This window comes from Homarus americanus, unplaced genomic scaffold (assembly GCF_018991925.1).
Source record: "Homarus americanus isolate GMGI-L3 unplaced genomic scaffold, GMGI_Hamer_2.0 scaffold25860, whole genome shotgun sequence".
NCBI classification, from domain to species: domain Eukaryota; kingdom Metazoa; phylum Arthropoda; class Malacostraca; order Decapoda; family Nephropidae; genus Homarus; species Homarus americanus.
In genome coordinates this window covers 1,095,413-1,118,644 of record NW_024724693.1, presented here as the reverse complement: position 1 = coordinate 1,118,644, position 23,232 = coordinate 1,095,413, and the positions used below count along the sequence as shown (strand labels likewise).

General features: G+C 45.8%; 1 protein-coding gene across 2 annotated transcripts; it reads right to left on the bottom strand.

Annotated features, from left to right (window-relative positions):
• Positions 1 to 13,602: 13,602 nt before the first annotated feature.
• On the bottom strand, positions 13,603 to 23,142 carry LOC121864488. Of its 2 annotated transcripts, XM_042363524.1 has the most exons (4): positions 23,063 to 23,142; positions 20,291 to 20,738; positions 19,814 to 20,002; positions 13,603 to 17,032 (listed from the first exon to the last, which is right to left on the bottom strand). In XM_042363524.1, the coding sequence occupies exons 2-4, from the start codon at positions 20,618 to 20,620 to the stop codon at positions 15,575 to 15,577; spliced, it is 1,977 nt and encodes a 658-aa protein (XP_042219458.1). In that variant the 5' UTR covers positions 20,621 to 20,738; positions 23,063 to 23,142; the 3' UTR covers positions 13,603 to 15,574. The 2 variants fall into 2 exon arrangements, with proteins under 2 accessions (XP_042219458.1, XP_042219459.1); XM_042363525.1 differs by lacking the exon at positions 23,063 to 23,142 and having other exon boundaries at positions 20,311 to 20,440.
• Positions 23,143 to 23,232: the final 90 nt, after the last annotated feature.

Genomic DNA, 23,232 nt, shown 5'->3' with positions numbered 1-23,232 from the left:
TCACTGGGGGTAGACCGCCTCGCTGGGGGTAGACCGCCTCGCTGGGGTGGAACCGCCTCGCTGGGGTAGACCACCTCGCTGGGGGTAGACCGCCTCACTGGGGGTGAACCGCCTCACTGGGGGGTAGACCGCCTCACTGGGGGTGAACCGCCTCACTGGGGGTGAGCCTCACTGGGGGTAGACCGCCTCGCTGGGGTGGAGCCACCTCGCTGGGGGTAGACCGCCTCACTGGGGGTAGACCACCTCGCTGGGGGTAGACCGCCTCAGTGGGGGTAGACCGCCCTCGCTGGGGGTAGACCACCTCGCTGGGGGGTAGACCGCCTCACTGGGGGTAGACCGCCGCCTCACTGGGGGTAGACCGCCTCACTGGGGGTGGGCCGCCTCGCTGGGGTGAACCACCTCGCTGGGGTAGACCGCCTCACTGGGGGTAGACCACCTCGCTGGGGGTAGACCGCCTCACTGGGGGTAGACCGCCTCGCTGGGGTAGACCGCCTCGCTGGGGTAGACCGCCTCGCTGGGGGAGACCGCCTCGCTGGGGGAACCCGCCTCGCTGGGGGTAGACCACCTCGCTGGGGTAGACCACACTGGGGTAGACCACCTCGCTGGGGGTAGACCGCCTCGCTGGGGGTGGACCGCCTCGCTGGGGGTAGACCGCCTCGCTGGGGGTAGACCACCTCGCTGGGGTAGACCACCTCGCTGGGGGAGTAGACCACCTCGCTGGGGTAGACCACCTCGCTGGGGGTAGACCACCTCGCTGGGGGTAGACCGCCTCACTGGGGGTGAACCACCTCGCTGGGGATAGACCACCTCGTGTGGGGTGAGCCACCTCGCTGGGGGTGAACCACCTCGCTTGGGGGAGACCACCTCACTGGGGGTAGACCACCTCGCTGGGGGTAGACCTCGCTGGGGGTGGACCACCTCACTGGGGTGAACCACCTCACTGGGGGAGACCACCTCGCTGGGGTAGACCACCTCGCTGGGGTGACCACCTCGCTGGGGGTAGACCGCCTCGCTGGGGGTTGACCACTCACTGGGGGTAGACCACCTCGCTGTGGGGGTAGACCGCCTCGCTGGGGGTAGACCACCTCACTGGGGTGAACCACCTCGCTGGGGGTTAGACCACCTCGCTGGGGGTGGACCACCTCGCTGGGGTAGACCGCCTCGCTGGGGGTAGACCACCTCACTGGGGTAGACCACCTCGCTGGGGGTAGACCACCTCACTGGGGGTGAACCACCTCGCTGGGGGTAGACCGCCTCGCTGGGGGTAGACCACCTCACTGGGAGGTAGACCACTCGCTGGGGGATAGACCACCTCACTTGGGGGTGGAGCCACCTCGCTGGGGGTAGACCCGCCTCGCTGGGGGTAGACCACCTCACTGGGGTGAACCACCTCACTGGGGGTAGACCACCCTCACTGGGGGTTGACCACCTCACTTGGGGGTAGACCACCAGGGGGTAGACCACCTTGCATTGGGGTAGACCACCTCGCTGGGGGTAGACCGCCTCGCTGGGGGTAGACCACCTCGCTGGGGGTGAACCGCCTCGCTGGGGGTGGACCACCTCGGGGGTAGACCACCTCGCTGGGGTAGACCGCCTCGCTGGGGGTAGACCACCTCACTGGGGGTAGACCACCTCACTGGGGGTAGACCACCTCACTTGGGGGAGTACCACCTTGCATTGGGGTGGACCACCTCGCTGGGGGTAGACCACCGCCTCGCTGGGGGTAGACCACCTCGCTGGGGGTAGACCGCCTCGCTGGGGGTAGACCACCTCGCTGTGGGGTAGACCACCTCGCTTGGGGTAGACCACCTCGCTTGGGGGGGTGAACCACCTCACTGGGGGTAGACCACCTCGCGGTGGAGCCACCTCACTGGGGGTAGACACCTCCTGGGGGTAGACCCTCACTGGGGGTAGACCACCTCGCTTGGGGAGTGAACCACCTCACTGGGGGTAGACCACCTCACTGGGGGTAGACCCACTCGCTTGGGGGTAGACCACCTCACTGGGGGTGGACCACCTCGCTTGGGGTAGACCACCTCACTGGGGTAGACCACCTCTTGGGGGTAGACCGCCTCGCTTGGGGGTGAACCACCTCTGGGGGTAGACCACCTCGCTGGGGTAGACCCCTCACTGGGGGTAGACCACCTCCCTGGGAGGTAGACCGCCTCGCTTGGGGGTAGACCACCTCACTGGGGGTGAACCGCCTCGCTTGGGGGTAGACCACCTCACTGGGGGTAGACCACCTCGCTTGGGGGTAGACACCTCGCTTGGGGGTAGACCACTTCACTGGGGGTGGACCGCCTCACTGGGGGTAGACCACTCCCTGGGAGGTGAACCGCCTCGCTTGGGGTAGACCGCCTCACTGGGGGAGTGAACCACCTCACTGGGGGTAGACCGCCTCACTGGGGTGGAGCCACCTTGCATTGGGAGTGAACCACCTCGCTGGGGGTGAACCACCTCGCTGGGAGGTAGACCACCTCACTGGGGGGTAGACCACCTCGCTGTGGGTGGAGCCACCTCACTGGGGTGAACCCTCACTGTGGGTAGACCACCTCGCTGGGGGTGGAGCCACCTCGCTGGGGGTAGACCACCTCGCTGTGGGGGTGAACCACCTCGCTGGGGTGGACCACCTCGCTGGGGATAGACCACCTCGCTGGGGTAGACCACCTCGCTGGGGGTAGACCTCACTGGGGGTAGACCACCTCGCTGTGGGGTAGAGCCTCGCTAGGGAGTAGACCGCTCGTGGAGGGTAGACCATCTCGCTGGGGTAGACCACCTTGCTGGGGGTAGACCACCTCGCTGGGGGTAGACCATCTCGCTGGGAGGGTGGACCACCTCGCTGGGATAGACCACCTCGCTGGGAGGGGTAGACCACCTCGCTGGAGGGGTAGACCACCTCGCTGGGGTGAACCACCTCACTGGGGGTAGACCGCCTCGTGGGGGTAGACCACCTCGCTTGGGGTAGACCACTCGCTGGGGGTAGACCACCTCGCTGGGGGTAGACCACCTCTCGCTGGGGGTAGACCACCTCGCTTGGGGTAGACCACCTCGCTGGGGGTAGACCACCTCGCTTGGGGTGAACCACCTCGCTGGGGGTGGACCACCTCGCTTGGGAACCACCTCGCTGGGGGGTAGACCGCCTTGCTGGATGGAAATCGTCCTGTCAAGAAAGTTAAGTGGGAGTGGGCGTGTGGGAGACGGGGAGCCTCACTACGGAGCCTCACTATGGAGCCTCAATAGGGAGCCTCACTGGAAGCCTCACTAGGGAGCCTGCTTCTCTAAATTGATAATGGTATTCGTCTGGAACATCCGATAATGTTACTAGCTCGAGGTGGAGCCTGTGGTGGAGCCTCAGTGAGATTACTGACGTGTGTGGTGGTGCCTCAGTGAGTTACTTGACGTGTGTGGTGGAGCCTCAGTGAGTTACTTGACGTTTGTGGTGGAGCCTCAGTGAGTTACTTGACGTGTGTGGTGGAGTCTCAGTGAGTTACTTGACGTATGTGGTGGGCGTCACCACTATCACCACCACCGTCACCACTATCACCACCACCGTCACCACTATCACCACCACTATCACCACTATCACCACCACCACCAGTCCACCACCACCACCACCGTCACCACTATCACCACCACCGTCACCACTATCACCACCACTATCACCACCACCACCAGTCACCACCACCACTCACCACTATCACCACCACCGTCACCACTATCACCACCGTCACCACTATCACCACCACTATCACCACCACCACCACCACATCACCACCACCACCACCTATCACCACCACCACCAGTCACCACCACCACCGTCACCACTATCACCACCACCGTCACCACTATCACCACCACCGTCACCACTATCACCACCGTCACCACTATCACCACCACCGTCACCACTATCACCACCACTATCACCACCACCACCACCACTATCACCACCACCACCAGTCACCACCACCACCGTCACCACTATCACCACCACCGTCACCACTATCACCACCACCGTCACCACTATCACCACCACCGTCACCACTATCACCACCACGTCACCACTATCACCACCACTATCACCACCACCACCACCACTATCACCACCACCACCAGTCACCACCACCACCGTCACCACTATCACCACCACCGTCACCACTATCACCACCACCGTCACCACTATCCACCACCATATCACCACCACCACCAGTCACCACCACCACCGTCACCACCATCACCAACCGCCCACTATCACACCACCACCAGTCACCACCACCACCAGTCACCACCACCACCGTCACCACTATCACCACCACCGTCACCTATCACCACCACCGTCACCACCATCACCACCACCGTCACCACTATCACCACCACCGTCACCACTATCACCACCACTATCACCACCACCACCACCACTATCACCACCACCACCAGTCACCACCACCGTCACCACTATCACCACCACCGTCACCACTATCACCACCACCGTCACCACCATCACCACCACTATCACCACCACCACCAGTCACCACCACCACCGTCACCATATCACCACCACCGTCACCACTATCACCACCACCACCAGTCACCACCACCACCAGTCACCACCACCACCGTCACCACTATCACCACCACCGTCACCACTATCACCACCACCGTCACCACCATCACCACCACTATCACCACCACCACCATCGCACCATCACCACCACCGTCACCACTATACCCCACCGTCACCACTATCACCACCACCACCAGTCACCACCACCACCAGTCACCACCACCACCGTCACCACTATCACCACCACCGTCACCACTATCACCACCACCGTCACCACTATCACCACCACCGTCACCACTATCACCACCACCGTCACCACTATCACCACCACTATCACCACCACCACCACCACCACCAGTCACCACCACCACCGTCACCACTATCCACCACCGTCACCACTATCCACCCACCGTCACCACTATCACCACCACTATCACCACCACCACCAGTCACCACCACCACCGTCACCACTATCACCACCACCGTCACCACTATCACCACCACCGTCACCACTATCACCACCACCACCAGTCACCACCACCACCAGTCACCACCACCACCGTCACCACTATCACCACCACCGTCACACTATCACCACCACCGTCACCACTATCACCACCACCGTCACCACTATCACCACCACCGTCACACTATCACCACTATCACCCACACCACCACCACCACTATCACCACCACCACCAGTCACCACCACCACCGTCACTATCACCACCACCGTCACCACTATCCACCACCGTACCACCACCACCCACCACTATCACCACCACCATCCACCACCGTCACCACTATCACCACCACCGTCACCACTATCACCACCACCGTCACCACTATCACCACCACTATCACCACCACCACCACCAGTCACCACCACCACCGTCACCACTATCACCACAACCGTCACCACTATCACCACCACCGTCACCACTATCACCACCACCGTCACCACTATCACCACCACCACCAGTCACCACCACCACCACCAGTCACCAACACCCTCACCATCACCACCACAAAAGCGAACAGCAGTCTATTCCTCGCGTGGTTGGGCCCCAGATCCAGTTAGCCACTCATTACTCACCGCTGTGGCCCCGGCTACATCACACACTTTGTTGACCCGAAATTGGAAACAATATTGAACCCCGTGTTGCAGAAAGACGCCCTCACACTGTTGTTTCCCGCTACATGACTCGGGGTATTTGTCTAGGAGGCGAGTCCTTGATGGCCAGAGGGACACGGGGTGATGGTGGCCACATGACTTACTGGTGGGACACGGGGTGATGGTGGCCACATGACTCACTGGTACACGGGGTGATGATGGCCACATGACTCACTGGTGGGACACGGGGTGATGGTGGCCACATGACTCACTGGTACACGGGGTGATGATGGCCACATGACTCACTGGTGGTACACGGGGTGATGTTGGCCACATGACTCACTGACACCGAGCGAGAGAAGAGGACTCACTCTCTCTCTCTCTCTCTCTCTCTCTCTCTCGGGTGTTGTTATGGCTCTCTCAGTATGGGTCCCGTATACCTGACGACCACAACACACTGCACAAGGAGGCAATATGGCCGGCAGTGAAGTGATTTCCTTAACCATAAAGCCCATTCATTCATAGTTGGTGGGTGCCTGGGGCGTGAACCAGTGACCCTTAGGACAGGAGGTGAGCGATGTATCCACTCAGCCGTTACTCCCCTCACAGAACTTAATGACTTCTGCTCAGTTTTAAGTTTTTTGGGGGGGTAAGTTCATTTCAGCCGCAGGAATACACAGCATACCCCTGCCAGGTCCTCTCGGGTCACAAGTGTGTCTCTTGAGAAGTGTACAGTAGAGTATAGACCATAATATTGTAGTGAGTCCCTTCTCTCTGTTGTTCTTCCATCCCTCCCTTCCTCTCCCTGCCTGTTTTTCCCTCCCTTCCCAGCCTTCCTACCTTCCTCTCCCTGCCTCTCCTACCCTCCCTTCCTCTCCCTGCCTCTCCTGCCCTCCCTTCCTCTCCCTGCCTCTCCCTACCCTCCTCTCCTGCCTCTCCTACCCTCCCTTCCTCTCCCTGCCTCTCCCACCCTCCCTTCCCTCTCCCTGCCTCTCCCCCCCTCCCTTCCTCTCCCCTGCCTCTCCCTACCCTCCCTTCCTCTCCCTGCCTCTCCCACCCTCCCTTCCTCTCCCCTGCCTCTCCTACCCCTCCCTTCCTCTCCCTGCCTCTCCTACCTTCCCTTCTCCCTGCCTCTCCCCACCCTCCCTCCCCTCACTGCCTCTTACCCTCCCTCTCTCCCTCTCTCCCTCTTCTCTCTTACTTTCCATCATTCCTTCACCTTCCCTTCTCTCCCTCTCCTCAGTTTTCCTCCCCCCTTCCTCTCTCCTTTCCTTCCCTCCTTCACCTCCCTCCTTCACCCTCTTAAAGAACATAGCCATCACTATTGCTTTACCTCACACAACACAAACACCGTCTCAAATATTATAAAACAAACCTCAACTTCATAAAATCACACACAATCACACACAATCACACGCAATCACACACAATCACACGCAATCACGCACAATCACGCGCCACCGATCCTTATAGTTATTGAGTGGAATTTTCGTCCTATCTGGCCACTAGTTGTTGGTGTACAGGTCGCGGGTGTACAGGTTCGAGCCCCTGTGTGATAGGAGACGGCAATGACTTAAGTTCATCTGTGTGGTTGTTGTTGGATCAATTGTTAATATCTGTGTTGGTTAATTGATCTGGTTGATGCTGTCAGTCTCACCCTGATAGATATGTAGATAGATAGATAGACATAGATAGACAGACAGACAGATAGATAGATAGATAGATAGACAGACAGACAGATAGATAGATAGATAGATAGATAGATAGATAGATAGATAGCTACCAAACAGGGAGGTACTACCGCCTGGGAAGATATTGGAAGCATAATGTGTTTTCTAATGGTAGACCCTGCTGCCATATGTGACCAAGTCCCAGGTTGATGATCTGACTTTCTGCCTCATTTACACACAATTGCAGGGTCTCAATTGTTTCTCTTACTTGACAACACTACATACAGATAAACAGTTATTGTATTCTAATTGAAACTTATATACTGCAGGAGTGAGGGAAGGACTTAGTGTGTTGTATAGCATGTTAGTACTTCAGCCTCCTCAGTTAAGTTATGTATCTTAGTATGGCTATCCCCAAAAACTACTGGAAGTAAGACTCGGGAGAAAGGACTTTTTGTGTGGGAAGGGCTCTCGCTCTCGTACAGTGGGTCAGGGAGGGCTCGGGAAGGCTCTCGTACAGTGGGAGGGCTCTCGTACAGTGGGAGGGCTCTTGTACAGTGGGAGGGCTCTTGTACAGTGGAAGGGCTCTCGTACAGTGGAAGGGCTCTCGTACAGTGGGAGGGCTCTCGTACAGTGGGAGGGCTCTCGTACAGTGGAAGGGCTCTCGTACAGTGGAAGGGCACTCCTGCATGGCTGGTGGTATGCTCATACAATGGTCAATAGAGTGCATGTAAGAAATCTATCTACTGTGAAGGCATGTGGGGTGGATGATGCCTGAGAAGACTGCTGCAGCCATAAGGAAGGATGATTCTCATGGTACAGGAGGGTGCGAGTGTAGGGATATACGTAAGGATGCAAGTTTAGATTGCAAGAAATTCTGAAGTAAATGTTGTGTATTGGGATTGATACATTAAGGTTAATTAAGATTAATCTAAATTCAAAATCGTGTTGCAGGTGGTTGGTGCACAAGATAGATGGACCAGAGGCGACATATATATGTTACCCAGGTCATGACCAAACACTAAATACACACCTGTGACATTAAAATATAAACGATTAATTCAACCTTCGTTTTGTCTTCAACCTTGATCAATGAGGTGGAATTGTTTACAAATTGTCAAGACCATGTTGAAGAAGTACCTCGAACACTGTCCCTTTAAATTTATATTGACGGTAAGAACCTTCCATAACTATACAGAGGCAAATGAAATGAATCTAACTTAATTAAAACAATTTAATAATAAAAATCTCAATTCAAGTTCTAATATATCGACACCATGAAATACGGACTTCACACATTAACAAACTTGGTCTTGATGTGCAGCGTAGTTAACTGTGCAATTTTAATACATTTAAGTACGCAAACTTATCGAAACTGATCTAATTAAAAGTTCCTTGACATTAACTATCACTATTTTCTTTAATATAGCAGGATAATGTACACTATAAAACAGTGAAAAGCGACGTTTTTATAATCGTTTTCTATAAAAAAAAATCGCCGGCTGGTCAACAAAAAAATCACCCCAAACCTAATCTAATCCAACCTAACAATATCTAATCTAATCCAACCTAACCAAACCTAATCTAATCCAACCTAACAATATCTAATCTAATCCAACCTAACCAAACCAAATTTTATCTAATCAAAGCTAAATTTAACCTAACCATACCAAACTGAATCTAATCTAATCTTAACTACCTAATCTATCCTAATCTAACTTAACCAAATCAATATATTAAGGTTCCTAATTATCCCGAAATCCATTTATTCCCATCAACTTTAAGCTAAAAAAATCTGCAACGTAAAACTAATTTGGTAAAAATTTACTAAAGTTCCATTAAGTGAACTTTTTGTTATTAAAATGTACATGGCTGAGGTTAATTTATGTAATATAGCTGTTTTTAATTAACTACATGATAATTATTCTATACATTATTATTATTATTATTATTATTATTATTATCAATCGAATTTCCAGAATTTTATCTTTGTAATCAATAATTCGGACAATTCTAAGACACTTTTCTTCTATGACATTTCCCTCGCAAATGACCTGTATTTTTACTATTGTTATTGTTATTATTAGCCATTTAATTAAAGTGATACTCGGTTGGTTTATTTAATACTACAGAGAGACTTTTAAACTCATTCAAAGTTATTTAAGTCCCGCATTTAATCTCATTCATGACAGTTTATTTACGTCCGTTTTCTCTGATGCAAAATGAAAGAAAATGAAACTTATTTATGGGGAAACTTCTTTAGTTTGAGTATTTTTGGAGAACACTATTCCTATGGAAGTTGTTCGATTTAGCTATTTTTGTTAACAAACTTTCGTATTATTATAGTAAGTATTTTAAAAAGAGGCGATAATTTGTAATGTTAATTATAAATATATTTTTTTTATCTATATGGTTATAAATCATCTATAGGGCATGAAGGATGAGGGAAATTGCTGGGTGAAACACGGTGAAAACTTATCATATAACACTAAAATGATGTTTGCACGATCTTTGTATGTGAATCAATTAATTATTTACCATAAATACTCCTCCAAAATATCTACCGAGTCACCGTATTTGTCTATTTCGTTACAATCAATCTGCTCTCACGTAAATCAAAATGCAAAAAATTGCACCATGACGCTTCAACAAAGTTGCTTTCATTGGTACCAGATATCAAAGTAAATAGTTTATGTTAAATATGGCTGGGAAGATAGGTAAGATTAGGTAGGTTTCTTTGGTTGGTTTGGTCAGGTTTTATTAGGTTCTAGGAAATGTCACCTCTTTTAAAATATTTATAAAATTATAAGAACATCGGTGGTAGTGTTGTTCTCAGACATTAACTTATTTTATTATGGTTGTAAGATACAGCAATTATTTACTTTAGTGTACTTTATTTAATTTGATCCTCTTGGCCACTGATCGGCCTGTTAGCTGCTTGGGAAGTCTTTCACATCTCTGTTATTGTGGACATGTTACTGGCTCTCTGCTACACTGTTGGCAAGCATGGGCATCCATAGGATTTTTTCCAGAAGGGCGGGTGCATGACAAGACCTGACATCAGTTTATTCAAAACAGATATATACTGTACATCCATATAAAAGTTATATCAAGTATAATTGAGTTACTCTCGAGAACTGTATGATCAGTTATATTGTGGGGTACGTTATGTTTGGTTCACACTCAGGATGGGATGGAGAAAGGAAACTCACAATGTGCTCTCTGTATACATGTTATATTGGATGTACAATGCAGCTTGGTGCTGGGAAGGCAGCATGGTTACAAGCGTTGAGTAGAGAGAGCTGGTTGGTGAGGGTGCTCAGAGGAGGACCAGCTTGTGGGTCGCCGGCAGGAGCGAGGGCCGCCAGGCAGCGGGGTGGAGGAGGTGTTGCTTGCTGGTTGGTGTAGGTAGAATGAGAGGTAGGTCACCACGAGGTCAGGTCTTATATAGCGGAGGTAGGTGTGGCTTAATAGTTGACCTCCGTCATGTAAGGCAGCGCTGGTTGACCTAGACCACGAGGCATACACTGGGGAATTCGCGGGGTCGGCTACTCAGCGACAAACAGCGTTTGTAGGGGAGGTATCCACTACAATATAACTTATCGGTGTCACCATTAAAATTATTAATCACTTTTCAATAATTATCCTAGGGTTGACCTTAATCCTGATAAAATAAGGATGGCCAATGATGGCTGTCTGTCAAGCTCATGACTTGCTCACAACATTAGCAGCATACTTTCCATACTTAAATAAATACTACTGTATAGGCAGAGCTTATCAGCTCCAAAAGGATAAATCACCTCTTCATTGAAGGCTTTCTTTCTATGTAATGTAATGACCACGGTCATACACGTCAGTTATAGTAAAATCAAACGATTCATATTGCACTCAATAGCCCACAAAACATGTAGCTATGCCTTCTTTATTGATTCTCCCCTCTGAGGCGTCCGTTTTCTCACCGCTTCAAGACGCCCGAGTCCCCCGTTTTCCCATTTTCTCTTACTCCCTGAACCCAACCTCTCTATAAAGTAAACCTGAATGTGAGAGAGAACACCATTGTTCTGAGTCAACTTAGATATGTCTGATTACAGTTAAAGCATACAAGATCCTTTGTGAGTGATGTTGAAAGCTTTAACTGTCGTTATTGTTATCAAAACACTTGTTAAGTAAGAAATTCGCTTATGTTGGGAGAACTAGTGGTAACAGCGTGTGTAATGCCACTTTTTCCTGGCAAGTTCAATCTCTGATTAGATTATATAAATAGACTTAAGAAATTCACCTGACCCATGGCATTGATTTTCATAGTTAAATGTACAGTGACCGAGTTGAATGTAATTTCTGTCATTGCGTGATTAGCCTTTCTGGGATGTGTTCCGCACAGGCCTGAGTTGCCAGTTAGCCGTATATAAGCTCGTGGACGGAGGAGCGCCACACCTGTGACGCTTCTCCATCATTATCTCAAGTATGTGTGCGATTCTCCGCCCGCCATATCAAGCCAGTTTAACTCAGTGAATTTTGTGAATATCAATGTTCATGTTGTAACAGGGATATTGTCATTTACCCAGAGAAAGAATTAATGTAACGTAAATATCGTCTGTCGTTGCTGGACAAAAGATTGTTTGTGATTCAGTTATTATTTACATCTCTGACGCTTCTCCATCATTATCTCAGGCACAGTGTGTGTGTTAGCTGAGTACCCAACAGTCACCAGGGGACCGATAGCTGCATACCAGCTGGCTGTATTGGAAGATGTCGTTAATTTGGCAGGATTAAACTGTGTGAGTCCGCACCCTGGGAACTAGGCCCGAACTCCCTCGCAGTGTATCGGACTTCAACCCACCTTAACAGCGTTTTTCGTTTGTTGTGGTGAAACCAGTGTGACACCCTGGGGCACTCCTTACAGTTATATGGGCCAAAGTATTTTTGTTGTACAGTAGTGAACCCATAAATATTGATGTATCAGTTAATATGTTGTGTGAGTTGAGTACAGCAATTGAGGGAAAAGTGCCATGTTGTTCATTCCGAACTAACATGATATTATAAATAATAAGTTAATTTGGGATATTGTCAAGTGTGTCATAGAACCATCTGTAGTGACAATGAAATAGTACAACAATTGTTTAATGATGAAATAAGTAATTGAAGATCTATTTTATGAATGGTAAAGTAAGACCTAAGTGGTCCAGTCTGGTCTGGGTGTACTTAATTAACATCTTGTTCACTCCATATGTTAATAAATATTAAATTAGTAAATTACGAGTATCACCGTTCTATTCCTTCTACCCGTTGGTTCTCAGAAAATAACTATTGTAACTCACGTGCCTAGAAGCTCGCTAGCAGGCTACCGTTGTAAGTAATAAGTGTTATAATAATAATGACATGGTTTCCCAGACTAATTCATGGTTTAGAATATAACTAGAACAGGATATGAAGAGGAAACCAGCGCCCCTTACAAGTCCTGGCAGCTTGTGGGAATAAGTATGAAGTAAGGAAAGTGGCACCTAACACCGGGCTCACAGCTTTCCACTACAGTATATTTGTTTTGCTCTTATATTCATTTGTGAATAATAATATTAACAAATATTATGGTGCCTATACTATAATTATGGAGTACATATTGTACTAGACAAATTATGCAGTTACCCAAATATCATCCTACTGTATGTACTTATAAAATAAAATAAGAAAAAATGCACAATTAATTAAGTTATGTTACAATATGCAAAGTATTTCTGAAAATTTTCAGTTTAACTAACTAAAATACTGTACTATACAGTAGTCAGTTTTGATGACAAGCAGTCACAGCTTCATCATGACCTAACACCAGGTATACACAATTACTGTACTATGATGTGGACAGCATGATGGTCTTACCTGAGTCAGCCAGCCAGGCCCAGGCACCAGTTGTTGCTCTTGACAGAGAGTGATATGATGGTACCAGTGTGAGCTCATGACCTGACCAACACTGGCACCGGTACATTTCAGAGCCAGTTCTTGCCCAGTACTTGCCAACAGTGGCAGATCAGTGGTGAAGTTAAGTAAAGTAAGTCTTAAGGTCGGGAGCGAACACACAAACACAAAGATCTTCACTCACAAGGTGTCCAGTGGTTTAATGATGTGATTCCTAACACGGATGAGGATGATAATTAAATAAAATTAACTGAAGTGTGTTACCATTACTGTCAACACTCACACCTCCCCAGTAGCTACCACCATGACCACAACCATACATGTTGTGAGTATAAAGAAAGAAATCACAGGAGCAAAGAGATTTATTTCCACTTAGAATACAAAAAATATATAGTGTGTACATCATCTGGGCAGGTTGACCCCACAGTGACCACCAGTTGCTGTACCACAACAGGTTAGCTCAGGTACTGTGGTGAGAGTTCTTTTATTATTGATGGACTCATGTAATTAGTTATGGCTTAAACACATTACAGTAGTTGTTGTGATAACTATATTAACCTTGTTATGCCTTAAACACAGTACAGTAGTTGTTATGAGAACATTGTTGAATGTGATAAATAAAAGAGAGATAACAACAAAAGGCAATTTAGGTTGTCATAAACATTCCAAAGTAAAAACAACGACAAAAATTTCAGAAAAGTGAACAAAAGTGAATAAAAGTTAAGAAAAGTGAACGGATTATGTTTGTTAATAAGTAACTGTTATGGACCACAGGACTTCAAAAATAAACCTTAAAAAAGTTGTGTTTCAATAACATTACCTTCACTGTGTTTGTGTACTGATAAAACACACGGGTTATTACCATGAGTGCAGTTATGAAGCCACAGTACAGTATACAGTTACATATGGACTGCATGAATTCTCACAGCACATTACAGCACGGTACAGCACAGCACAGTATATTAATCCACAGTTTACATAAGGTAATCAAAAATCAGTAGGGGTGCACATCTGAAGGCTCATCTAGGGGGACCAAGCACCCCACACCTATATCTGTTGTGCTCGGCTCCACCCTCCTCCTTCACCTGAGTGCACTAACCCCTTCACTACAGGGATGCCACATTTAATATTCTATTTGGTTAAAGCAAGATACATGTATTCATCATAGAGGAGACCTGTATACAAGTGGTCATAAACCTTGTCTCTTAACCTTATCAAGACATCAGGATATATTACAGCATTATGTATAACTTGACACAGGTATGGAATGTTTATATACAGGTAAGAATGATCCCCATAACCACTAGCTGTTACATCTTACTGCCCCATCGCAACATAGAGTCCTGTCCCATCATAGTGCCCCGTCCCATCATAGTGTTCTGCCCCATCATAGTGTCCTGCCCCATCATAGTGTCCTGCCCCATCGCAACATAGTGTCCTGCCCCATCATAGTGCCCCATCCCATCATAGTGTCCTGCCCCATCATAGTGCCCCATCACACTCTCTTGCTGGTCATGGGTTACATAATCTAGATACAGTGAATATATCTTTATTACCATATTACTGTACAATGACACTTCATGAATTATAAGTTACTGAGGCAGGTAATAATATTTGTACCATAAACAAAATACATTACAATAACGACACAATAAACAAAGAATGATGTATTTTATTCACTCAGGTCACAAATTCTTCCGTTGCTAAAGTAAGATCAAGTTTCTTATTAAATGGATCAGTTGTTTGTATCTGCCTCATGAGTTACCTTCAGTGTAGACTCCTCATTTACTCACTTTCCTTTAGCATCCACGTCCCTCTCTGACACATGTGACCAGAAGCCACCACTACTACCCACTAACAATGTCTAGTTTAAGTCAACTCACTGTACTGAGAGCTTCAATATCTTATTTATACATCACAGTAAAACACATGCAGCTGTGTTTCTCTTGGCCACCCTGTTATAATGGTTTACAAGAGTGAAATAAATGTACAATACTCACTATACAGTACAGTATATACAGGCTGTGGTATAAGTCACTTTATAAAGAATACTGCACAGAAAATGGGATTCACAAAAAAAAAAAAGCAAACCGTTTAGCCTTTTTTTTTATTCTATGCGATGCTGATCGTTATTTTTTTAGTGTTTATTTCTTCCATTCTGTGCAATGTCTTAAAGAAAGGAACTTATGGTGCACCCTGTGTGTGTATATATGTATGTATGTATGTATGTGTGTGTGTGTGTGTGTGTGTGTGTGTGTGTGTGTGTGTGTGTCCTTCATTTACAAACATATATAAAAAATAAAAATAAAGTATATCTCTTCAACAACATCTGGAAGAAAGATTTCTGAACGCCACATACGATGAAGACCTCCAGATAATCCTCAACTTAGACCACCGATACCTCGCTCTCACTGCGTTTAAAACACAGTAACAGACGCTGCCTACCATTAAGCACGAGAGCCGAGGCATAGCATTTATCAATGACAAGAGGAAGTCGGTCATTACCACTTTGTGCAAATTACATTCCGGAAAATTTAGGCGAAAGATCTTCAGCCTAGCAAGATCCCCACTCGTGGCAATCTTGAGCAGCCAATCTACCAAGTCTTTCTTCCCACCAAGATCAAGCTCTAAAGTGGTTAAGTTTGTGGCAGAGAGGATAAGTTTGCATGACAATACATAAAGAGCATTAGTAACATTATACTGACTAGAAACACTTAAACATTTCAGGTGTTTTAGCTCATTTAAGCGAATCTCTCGATCGTCCTCTCCTTCAACTTCACACCTCTCACACGATGTTACTAAGGATAACTCTTCCACACACGGACACATGTTGATGAGCTGACACAAAACTCCAACATTCACTTCATTGGTGAGGTGAAACTGTAAGATCTTAAGGGAAGAACCAATTGTATGAAGCGACGGTGTGTACAGACTCAGTAAATCCTCTTTGCTCATGTACACATCAACACATATTGTTAAATATTGGCAACTAATTGTAGTGAGTAACTCCTTAGCATTTTCACTAGTTGACTTAATCTTCCATGGCCCTTTCAATAAATGTAAACTAACATGCTCCAACTTCCTGAACCTTGCAATAATATCATGAAGCTTTGAAGCAAGACAAAATGAAGAAAAGCTCATGTCTCTCAGGTTGTACGTGACCGTTCGTCCTTGTAGGGATATTGGACCATTGCCTAAAGTAGAAGGAGTTATGACAGGAAAGTCAATAGAATACTTGCTGAGAACCCAATTTTCTGAGTCACAGGTAATGCTTTTGATGTCAGGGTAAGAGTATAAGAGGTGGTGTAGGAACTCCCTCACATCTCGATGACTTCCTACATCAATGTATTTCAATTTTGGGAAAGAAAGTTTTAAATTTTCACCATTCTGAATTTTATGATTTACGGCAATTTTGTCCAGACCGTCAAAAAACCCAGCGTACAAGTTCTCCTCGAGGCCCTGACCGCCCATAATGACAATCTCTACGGTCCAGGATGTTGTCTCATACAGTTCACATTCTCTGACGGCAATAATGACAGTTTCAATGTTGGGGGCAGTGTGTCCTATCTCCTGTAAAACACTTCCCTTAGCAAACTCTATTTTCAAATGTATCCACTTTAAACGGGGAGAAAGTTTACAGATAGTACCTATGAGAGATGGGCAATCAAACTGTAACTCACCTGTATATAATTTTTCTATTCCAAAAGGTTGAAGGTTTAAAAGAAAACCATTTAAGTTATCAACTATATGGTAGGGGTGTGGGTGTGGTTTCTCGATCTGAAAGGAAAACAAGAAACAATGAACTAAATGTACAAACTGGTGTGGGAGTAACATCATTAGTCTCACATGCTGGGATTCTCTCTCTCATAAACACTTCATCATTATTCCAGTTGAAAGTTACAATCACTGATCATCAACACTAGTGAGGTCACTCATTTCACCTACCAGTGTTATTAAATAATATTTCACTTCTATAAACTGATGCTGATGGTTCTGTAATACTGTACCATCTAATACTTGACACTGTAAGCAAATCAATGTAACATACAGTAACACACAGCTTTTTACCCCAACATCCTAAGTTGTAAAGTTACAAAATAAATGTTACTTGAGTACATTTTTGGGTATCTACTTTTTAAAAAGTACTCAAAAATTAAAATACTTTTACTCAAGTATGTTTATCTAATACGTTTATTTCAATACAATTGAAAAAAACAAAAATCGTTACTCGTTACCTGACCCAAACAAAGAGTTTTAATGTGTGTGGCAAACTAATGGTATATTTTTAAATTAATTAATTAATTATTTAAGATGTGTGTGGAAACTAATGGTGTAAGAGTTGTGTGGGTGGAGGGTACGGTGTGGGTGGGGGTACGGTGTGGGTGGGGGGTGTGGGTGGGTGGGTGGGGGGTAACGGTGTGGGTGTGGGTGTGTGGGTGGGTGGGGGCAAACGGTGTGGGTGGGGGGGGTGGGTGGGTCGTGGGTGGGGCCGGTGTGGGTGGGGGAGGGTGGTGTGGGTGGGGGCAGTGGGTGGGGTACGGTGTGGGTGGGGGCAGTGGGTGGGGGGGGTGGGTGGGGGGGCACGTGTGGGTGGAGGGTACGGTGTGGGTGGAGGGTACGGTGTGGGTGGAGGGTACGGTGTGGGCGGAGAGGTACGGTGTGGGGAGACACCACGCGGTCACATACCTGGAGGCCTCGTGAGGTGACGTCAGATCAGGTCAGGTGGCAGTGGCCATGGACACCCGCCTTATCCCTCCCTCCCTCCCCCATCAAATCCCCTCTCTTCTCCCCCACCGTTCTGTCAGAAGTCAGTTGCTCTTTACATATACCTGTACCTAAAATGAATTTCAAAGAGGCTGTGATTCTTAAATGCTTGACATAATTTCATTTAAAATGGAATTATGTAAAGCAATTTAGTAAGTACTGTATACATATGTGTGGGACAGGGTGTATTCAAAATTATCTCAATTAACTAAGTACCACTGCCTCCCCCCCACCACCTGCCAGATATTACATGGTGCGTAAAACTCGGCCACTCATCAATTAAGAGTGACGTCACCACAGCCACACCCCCAATTAGAGGAACAGTTCACGGTGAGTCTTAGTCAGACTCAGTCACTATGGAGGCAACAATCATCCACAACTGAAGGAGCTTGAGAGCTACTTGGCATGCCCAGGGGATGAGATGCAGCTACTGAGGTCCTTCCCAACATTGTGTGACTTATCTTAACACCCCACTACCAGCATCTGCTGCTTGTGAGCGTCTATTTAGTCCCGCTGTGCTTATTGCTTGTTATTTAATTCATTTATTACGCCCCAGGAAGAGACAAGCCCGGTCACAAGACCGGACGCTAATACATTGGTACTCGTGTCTCACTACGACTTGTGATATGGAGACAATATTGATATGATTTAAGGACAATGGGAGGTAACACCCACCAAAGTGTGGGTAGTGAACAAGAATTAAACTAAACTATTATGAATAAGTAGGTGGTGACTTATAGTGGTTAGTGACTATGGCAGGAGGTCCCTGACAACAGTGTTGAAGGGTGTTAGTGTTGGGACAGTTACAAGTGCAGGTCATCCCCCCACCTCAGATAGGTCTGTATCCTAACCTAATGCCAGCAGAGACAACATGTCCATAAGTCCACGTTGACGATACTTGTGTGGATAAGGAAGAAAGTGATCATAGTGTTGGGTGGATATATTTACAGCCCGTTCACCGTCCCTGTGATGGGAGAAGAGCGGCTGAACTTATTCTCTTTCAGTAGGTCATGCTGGGCTTATATTTAGGCCCAAAACATCCTGATGGGACAGCCATCAGTTGGAGAATCAGTTATTAATTAATCTTAATTGAAAGATTTTCAAATAAACATGTGTAATGTTGTGTGTCTTTTGTGTTTATCTTTAGTTAACTATTTTTTATAATTTACTGTAGATTAATTTTAATATTTGAAACAAATAATAAGTCATTACTTTTTACTTTCAGTACTTGAGTACTTTATGAATGAGATACTTTTTTACTCCTACTTGAGTACATTGATCTTTGGATACTTTTACTTCTACTTGAGTAACATTTTGTCAATGTAACAATACTTTTACTTAAGTAACAAAGTCTGGTACTTTTTACAACTCTGTGTAGCTGCTCTCATGTGCTCAATGACTTCCTCTCTCCGCAATACAGTACATTAAGAGTCAACACAGTGGCTGCATACTTAGTGAGACGTGATACCACTGTGTTTTTTTACATTGCATTAAAACTCCCAGAATGGCCCCAAGGAATACAAGTCAGGTTAACATTCCACACAGTTGCCACATCTCACAAAATCCACCAGCCACTGTACCAGATATAAGTGCAGGTGACTGTACATCTTCCCAAAGCAGTGGAGATATTTTTTAACAAGCTCAACTAGAAGGCAAAGCTAATGGGTATACTGTAATGGACTATACTGTACTGTACTGTATAACCAAATTACTGATTACAGTACAGTACATTAACCTGATATTGTACTGCAGTTGTGAGGGAGATTCTGATCTGGACTTGGTTCACCATCTTACCTTACTAAACCCAGCTTTTGTGGAGAACATCAGTTCGAGTGTAAGGATGAGTATCGGGCACACACACTGTTGACTGAGGAGCTCCAGCGTGTAAGAACAGCCGCCCCGAAGCAGCGTGCGGAGTTTTGATTCCTGTTTCCCAAACCATCCCTCATCATCCCACCACTGCTTCACCTTCACCATGTGTTCCTGTACAGTACAGTACAATTTATTATATACACAACAATACTTATATACATACATTCATGGAACTTAAGAAAATAACAAATAATTACAACTACACCAGTACAGGACTCTACTGTACAATTTAGTAATTTTATGTCAACTTTTCTACTGAGGTTACTTGAGATGAATAAACTCAATGATATACATTTTTCTTCTAAATAAAAATAACAATAAAAAATTTACTAAAGTTATAACCAAAAGTAATGTTCTTGTCTCTCTATTAAGGAACAGCCAATTATGGTAACAACTTACCAGCAAAAGTTTCTTTTTACCTAATAGATGTTCACAGTGTTCTTCCCCTGCCAAGATAATATCGTCTATGGTGGTATCACAGCTATTAAGGGCACCTAATCCCTCTTCAGTAAACCTACAAAGCTTGCAACTTGCTGAAGCCTCAACAAGGTTCATGTGGGAATTTGTGGTGGACAACTGCAGGTGATCAAACATATTCATAAAAGGCAGGTACTCCTTCTTCAGACTTGGAGGAACAACATTGTCAAGAAGCCTCTGGGCCAGTTGGAGGATCACAAGCTCCTGCAGTGTTTTTGGTGTGGTGCGAGGACCAGGCAGCTGTGACTCCATGACTGTTGCTGTCACTGTTTACTGGTCTTGGTGCTGAGTGCTGGGGAACTGCACCTTCTCAGGGTCATGTTGGGGGCACAGACACCTTGATCAGTGGCTCATGACCCATCTCACAGCACTGGGAATAATATACAGTGTAGGTAAGTGACTAGGGTACAGCACTGTAGTGGGGTATGCTATAACGAATCTAATTGGTTCTGGAACCTTGTTCGTTATAGCATTCGTTTGTTATAGGATTAATCCGTTCCAGGCCACCAAATACAACCACTTAACACTGAAAAATATAATATAAAATTGTAAAAATTGTAAAAAAGTGCATAAATATGCATCTAAACCCCTGAAATAAAGAATATCATTAATATTTGTAATAATAAAACAATAAATTAGAAAAAAAAAAAAAAAAATTAAATTATGTTCGTTGTAGGAGTTTCGTTCGTTATAGCATTCTCAATTTTATAGGTAAAACCGTTCGTTATAGGAATATTCGTAGTAGATCCGTTCGTTATAGCATATCCCACTGTATATAGAATCTTACAGTAGTACTGGTTACATGGGAGTTGAACTACTGTACTGGGAGGACCAATAATGAGTCTGGTATTCTGCACAAGCTAGAGACCCTTAAGCCTCTCATTGCAGCCTGGGGAATTTATGGAAAAGTTTGTAAATCTGGGAGCAGAGGAGAAAAACATTAAAAATCTACGAGAAAACTTTATGTGGGTGGAGTGAGAAGGTAAACACTGACTGGCCCTTAACTCAAGTATTATCTTTTTCGTTTCAAACATTATTTTAGAAGCCGAGTCCACTGTTTACGCCCGAGATGTTTCATCTCATCCACACAAATGCTTCCAAAAACCTACTCCTAAAATGAAACAGTGAAATAAATATATATAGTCAACAATATAAACATTTTAACTTGAGTGAGTTTATGGGTCAAGTTTGGCGCTGTCTGTTTGATGGATTAGCTGCTATGTGGCAGTGGGTCACTTGTAAATTAACTAAGGTTGGGTAAGTCCAAGTGGGGTCACGGGCAGTGGTCAAAGGTAGAGGTCTCTTCCTTGTTGACAGACTGTCTCTCTCCATAGTGCTTCACCCGTCATGCCTGGCCGTTTGTTCTTTCTATTTATTCTTGTCTGATTAGATGTGTTAGGTTGTTTCATTGTAGTTCCTCATGCACCAAGATTAACATTGACATTGTTCTGGTGGGTGTGTCTCATGAGACAAATGCTCTAACTGTAAGAAAATCAATGTATTCACAGGCTGCTTCACCCAAGAAATGCCAAGAAACATTAATATATTACTTCAAATATTATTATGATGGATTTGTTTCATAAATGGGAAGAAGACTGTGAACTGAAAATATCTTAAGGTGGACGTAATGATAAACTGCTTCACTGTCCATGCTAATACAATATTAACATTACTTTTGGGTTAGGTAGGAAATAATTGTTGGTAATATTGTAATTTTGCACCGGACATTCCTACCCCTAATCTATTATCATATTCTAATAAGACGTCTAATTATAAGATAATTTTCATCTCTTACATTACCGGCGGAAATGTATAATAATGGAGATAGTGTATCCAAAATTTTCTCTATTTTCTTCCATTAATCCTCCGCCATTATCGCCTACCTCACCTCCCACACTGCGTGTCTCCTTCATAAAACATCACACACATGCGTTCCCGTACACATCACACGGCCAATCAAAAGCTCTTTTTTTTTTGCAACCAATTAAAATTATTTGTGGTTTAATTTGCAGTATTTTTGGCCCAATCAAATTCGATTTTTATTTTAGGTCTCATATTTCGAAATTCAAATTCATTTCCGACCATGGAAGTTTGCTATGGGTGTCACTTCAATCATCTGGAGCTGATTGTGAGTTTGGGGGAAAAAACGAAGAAACTTTAGCATTTTTAGATCTCGTGGTGTTCTCCTGACCTCAGTAAAGTGTCCTAAGTGCAAGAACGAATGTAAATGTCGTCAAGACCAACATATGTGGCATTGTGGTAACTCCGAAGAACGAGAACCAGGCCAATAAGGTAAGAAATAAGTGATTCCATCATATGGTGAGAGTCAGTTAGGTTAGGTCAGGTCAGGTTTATGTTTTTATAGTGTTCTTGGTGTATTTTGTATTAGCTTAGCCATTATTTTTTTTTTCGGAGAACGACCCACCCCCAAAAAATCGAAAAAAAGGCCAATTTCCGACTGAGGAAAGGTTGCCCATGCCTGGTGTACACCTTAAGTCTACACCCTTAGTCTACACCCTTAGGTTAGCACATGCCTGGTGTACACCTTAAGTCTACACCCTTAGTCTACACCCTTAGTCTACACCCTTAGTCTACACCCCAAGACAATTTTATAACAATAATTTCACAAACACTTTAGATAATTGTACTCATTATTGGTCAACTTATATGCGTCACCAAACACTTAATACACACCTGTGACATTAAAATATAAACGATTAATTCAACCTTCGTTTTGTCTTGATCAATGAGGTGGACTTGTTTACAAAGTGTCAAGACCATGTTGAAGAAGTACCACGAACACTGTCCCTCCTTTAAATTTATATTGACGGTAAGAACCTTCTATAACTATACAGAGGCAAATG

Bases quoted from the DNA above. Each gene is read 5' to 3' on its own strand.
- LOC121864488 (XM_042363524.1), bottom strand. From the start codon at position 20,620: ATGGAGTCACAGCTGCCTGGTCCTCGCACCACACCAAAAACACTGCAG. The intron at 20,003-20,290 runs GTAAGTTGTTAC...TGTACTGTACAG, and splicing joins GTAAAAAGAAACTTTTGCTG to GAACACATGGTGAAGGTGAA. The intron at 17,033-19,813 runs GTAAGATGGTGA...TTTTCCTTTCAG, and splicing joins CAAAAGCTGGGTTTAGTAAG to ATCGAGAAACCACACCCACA.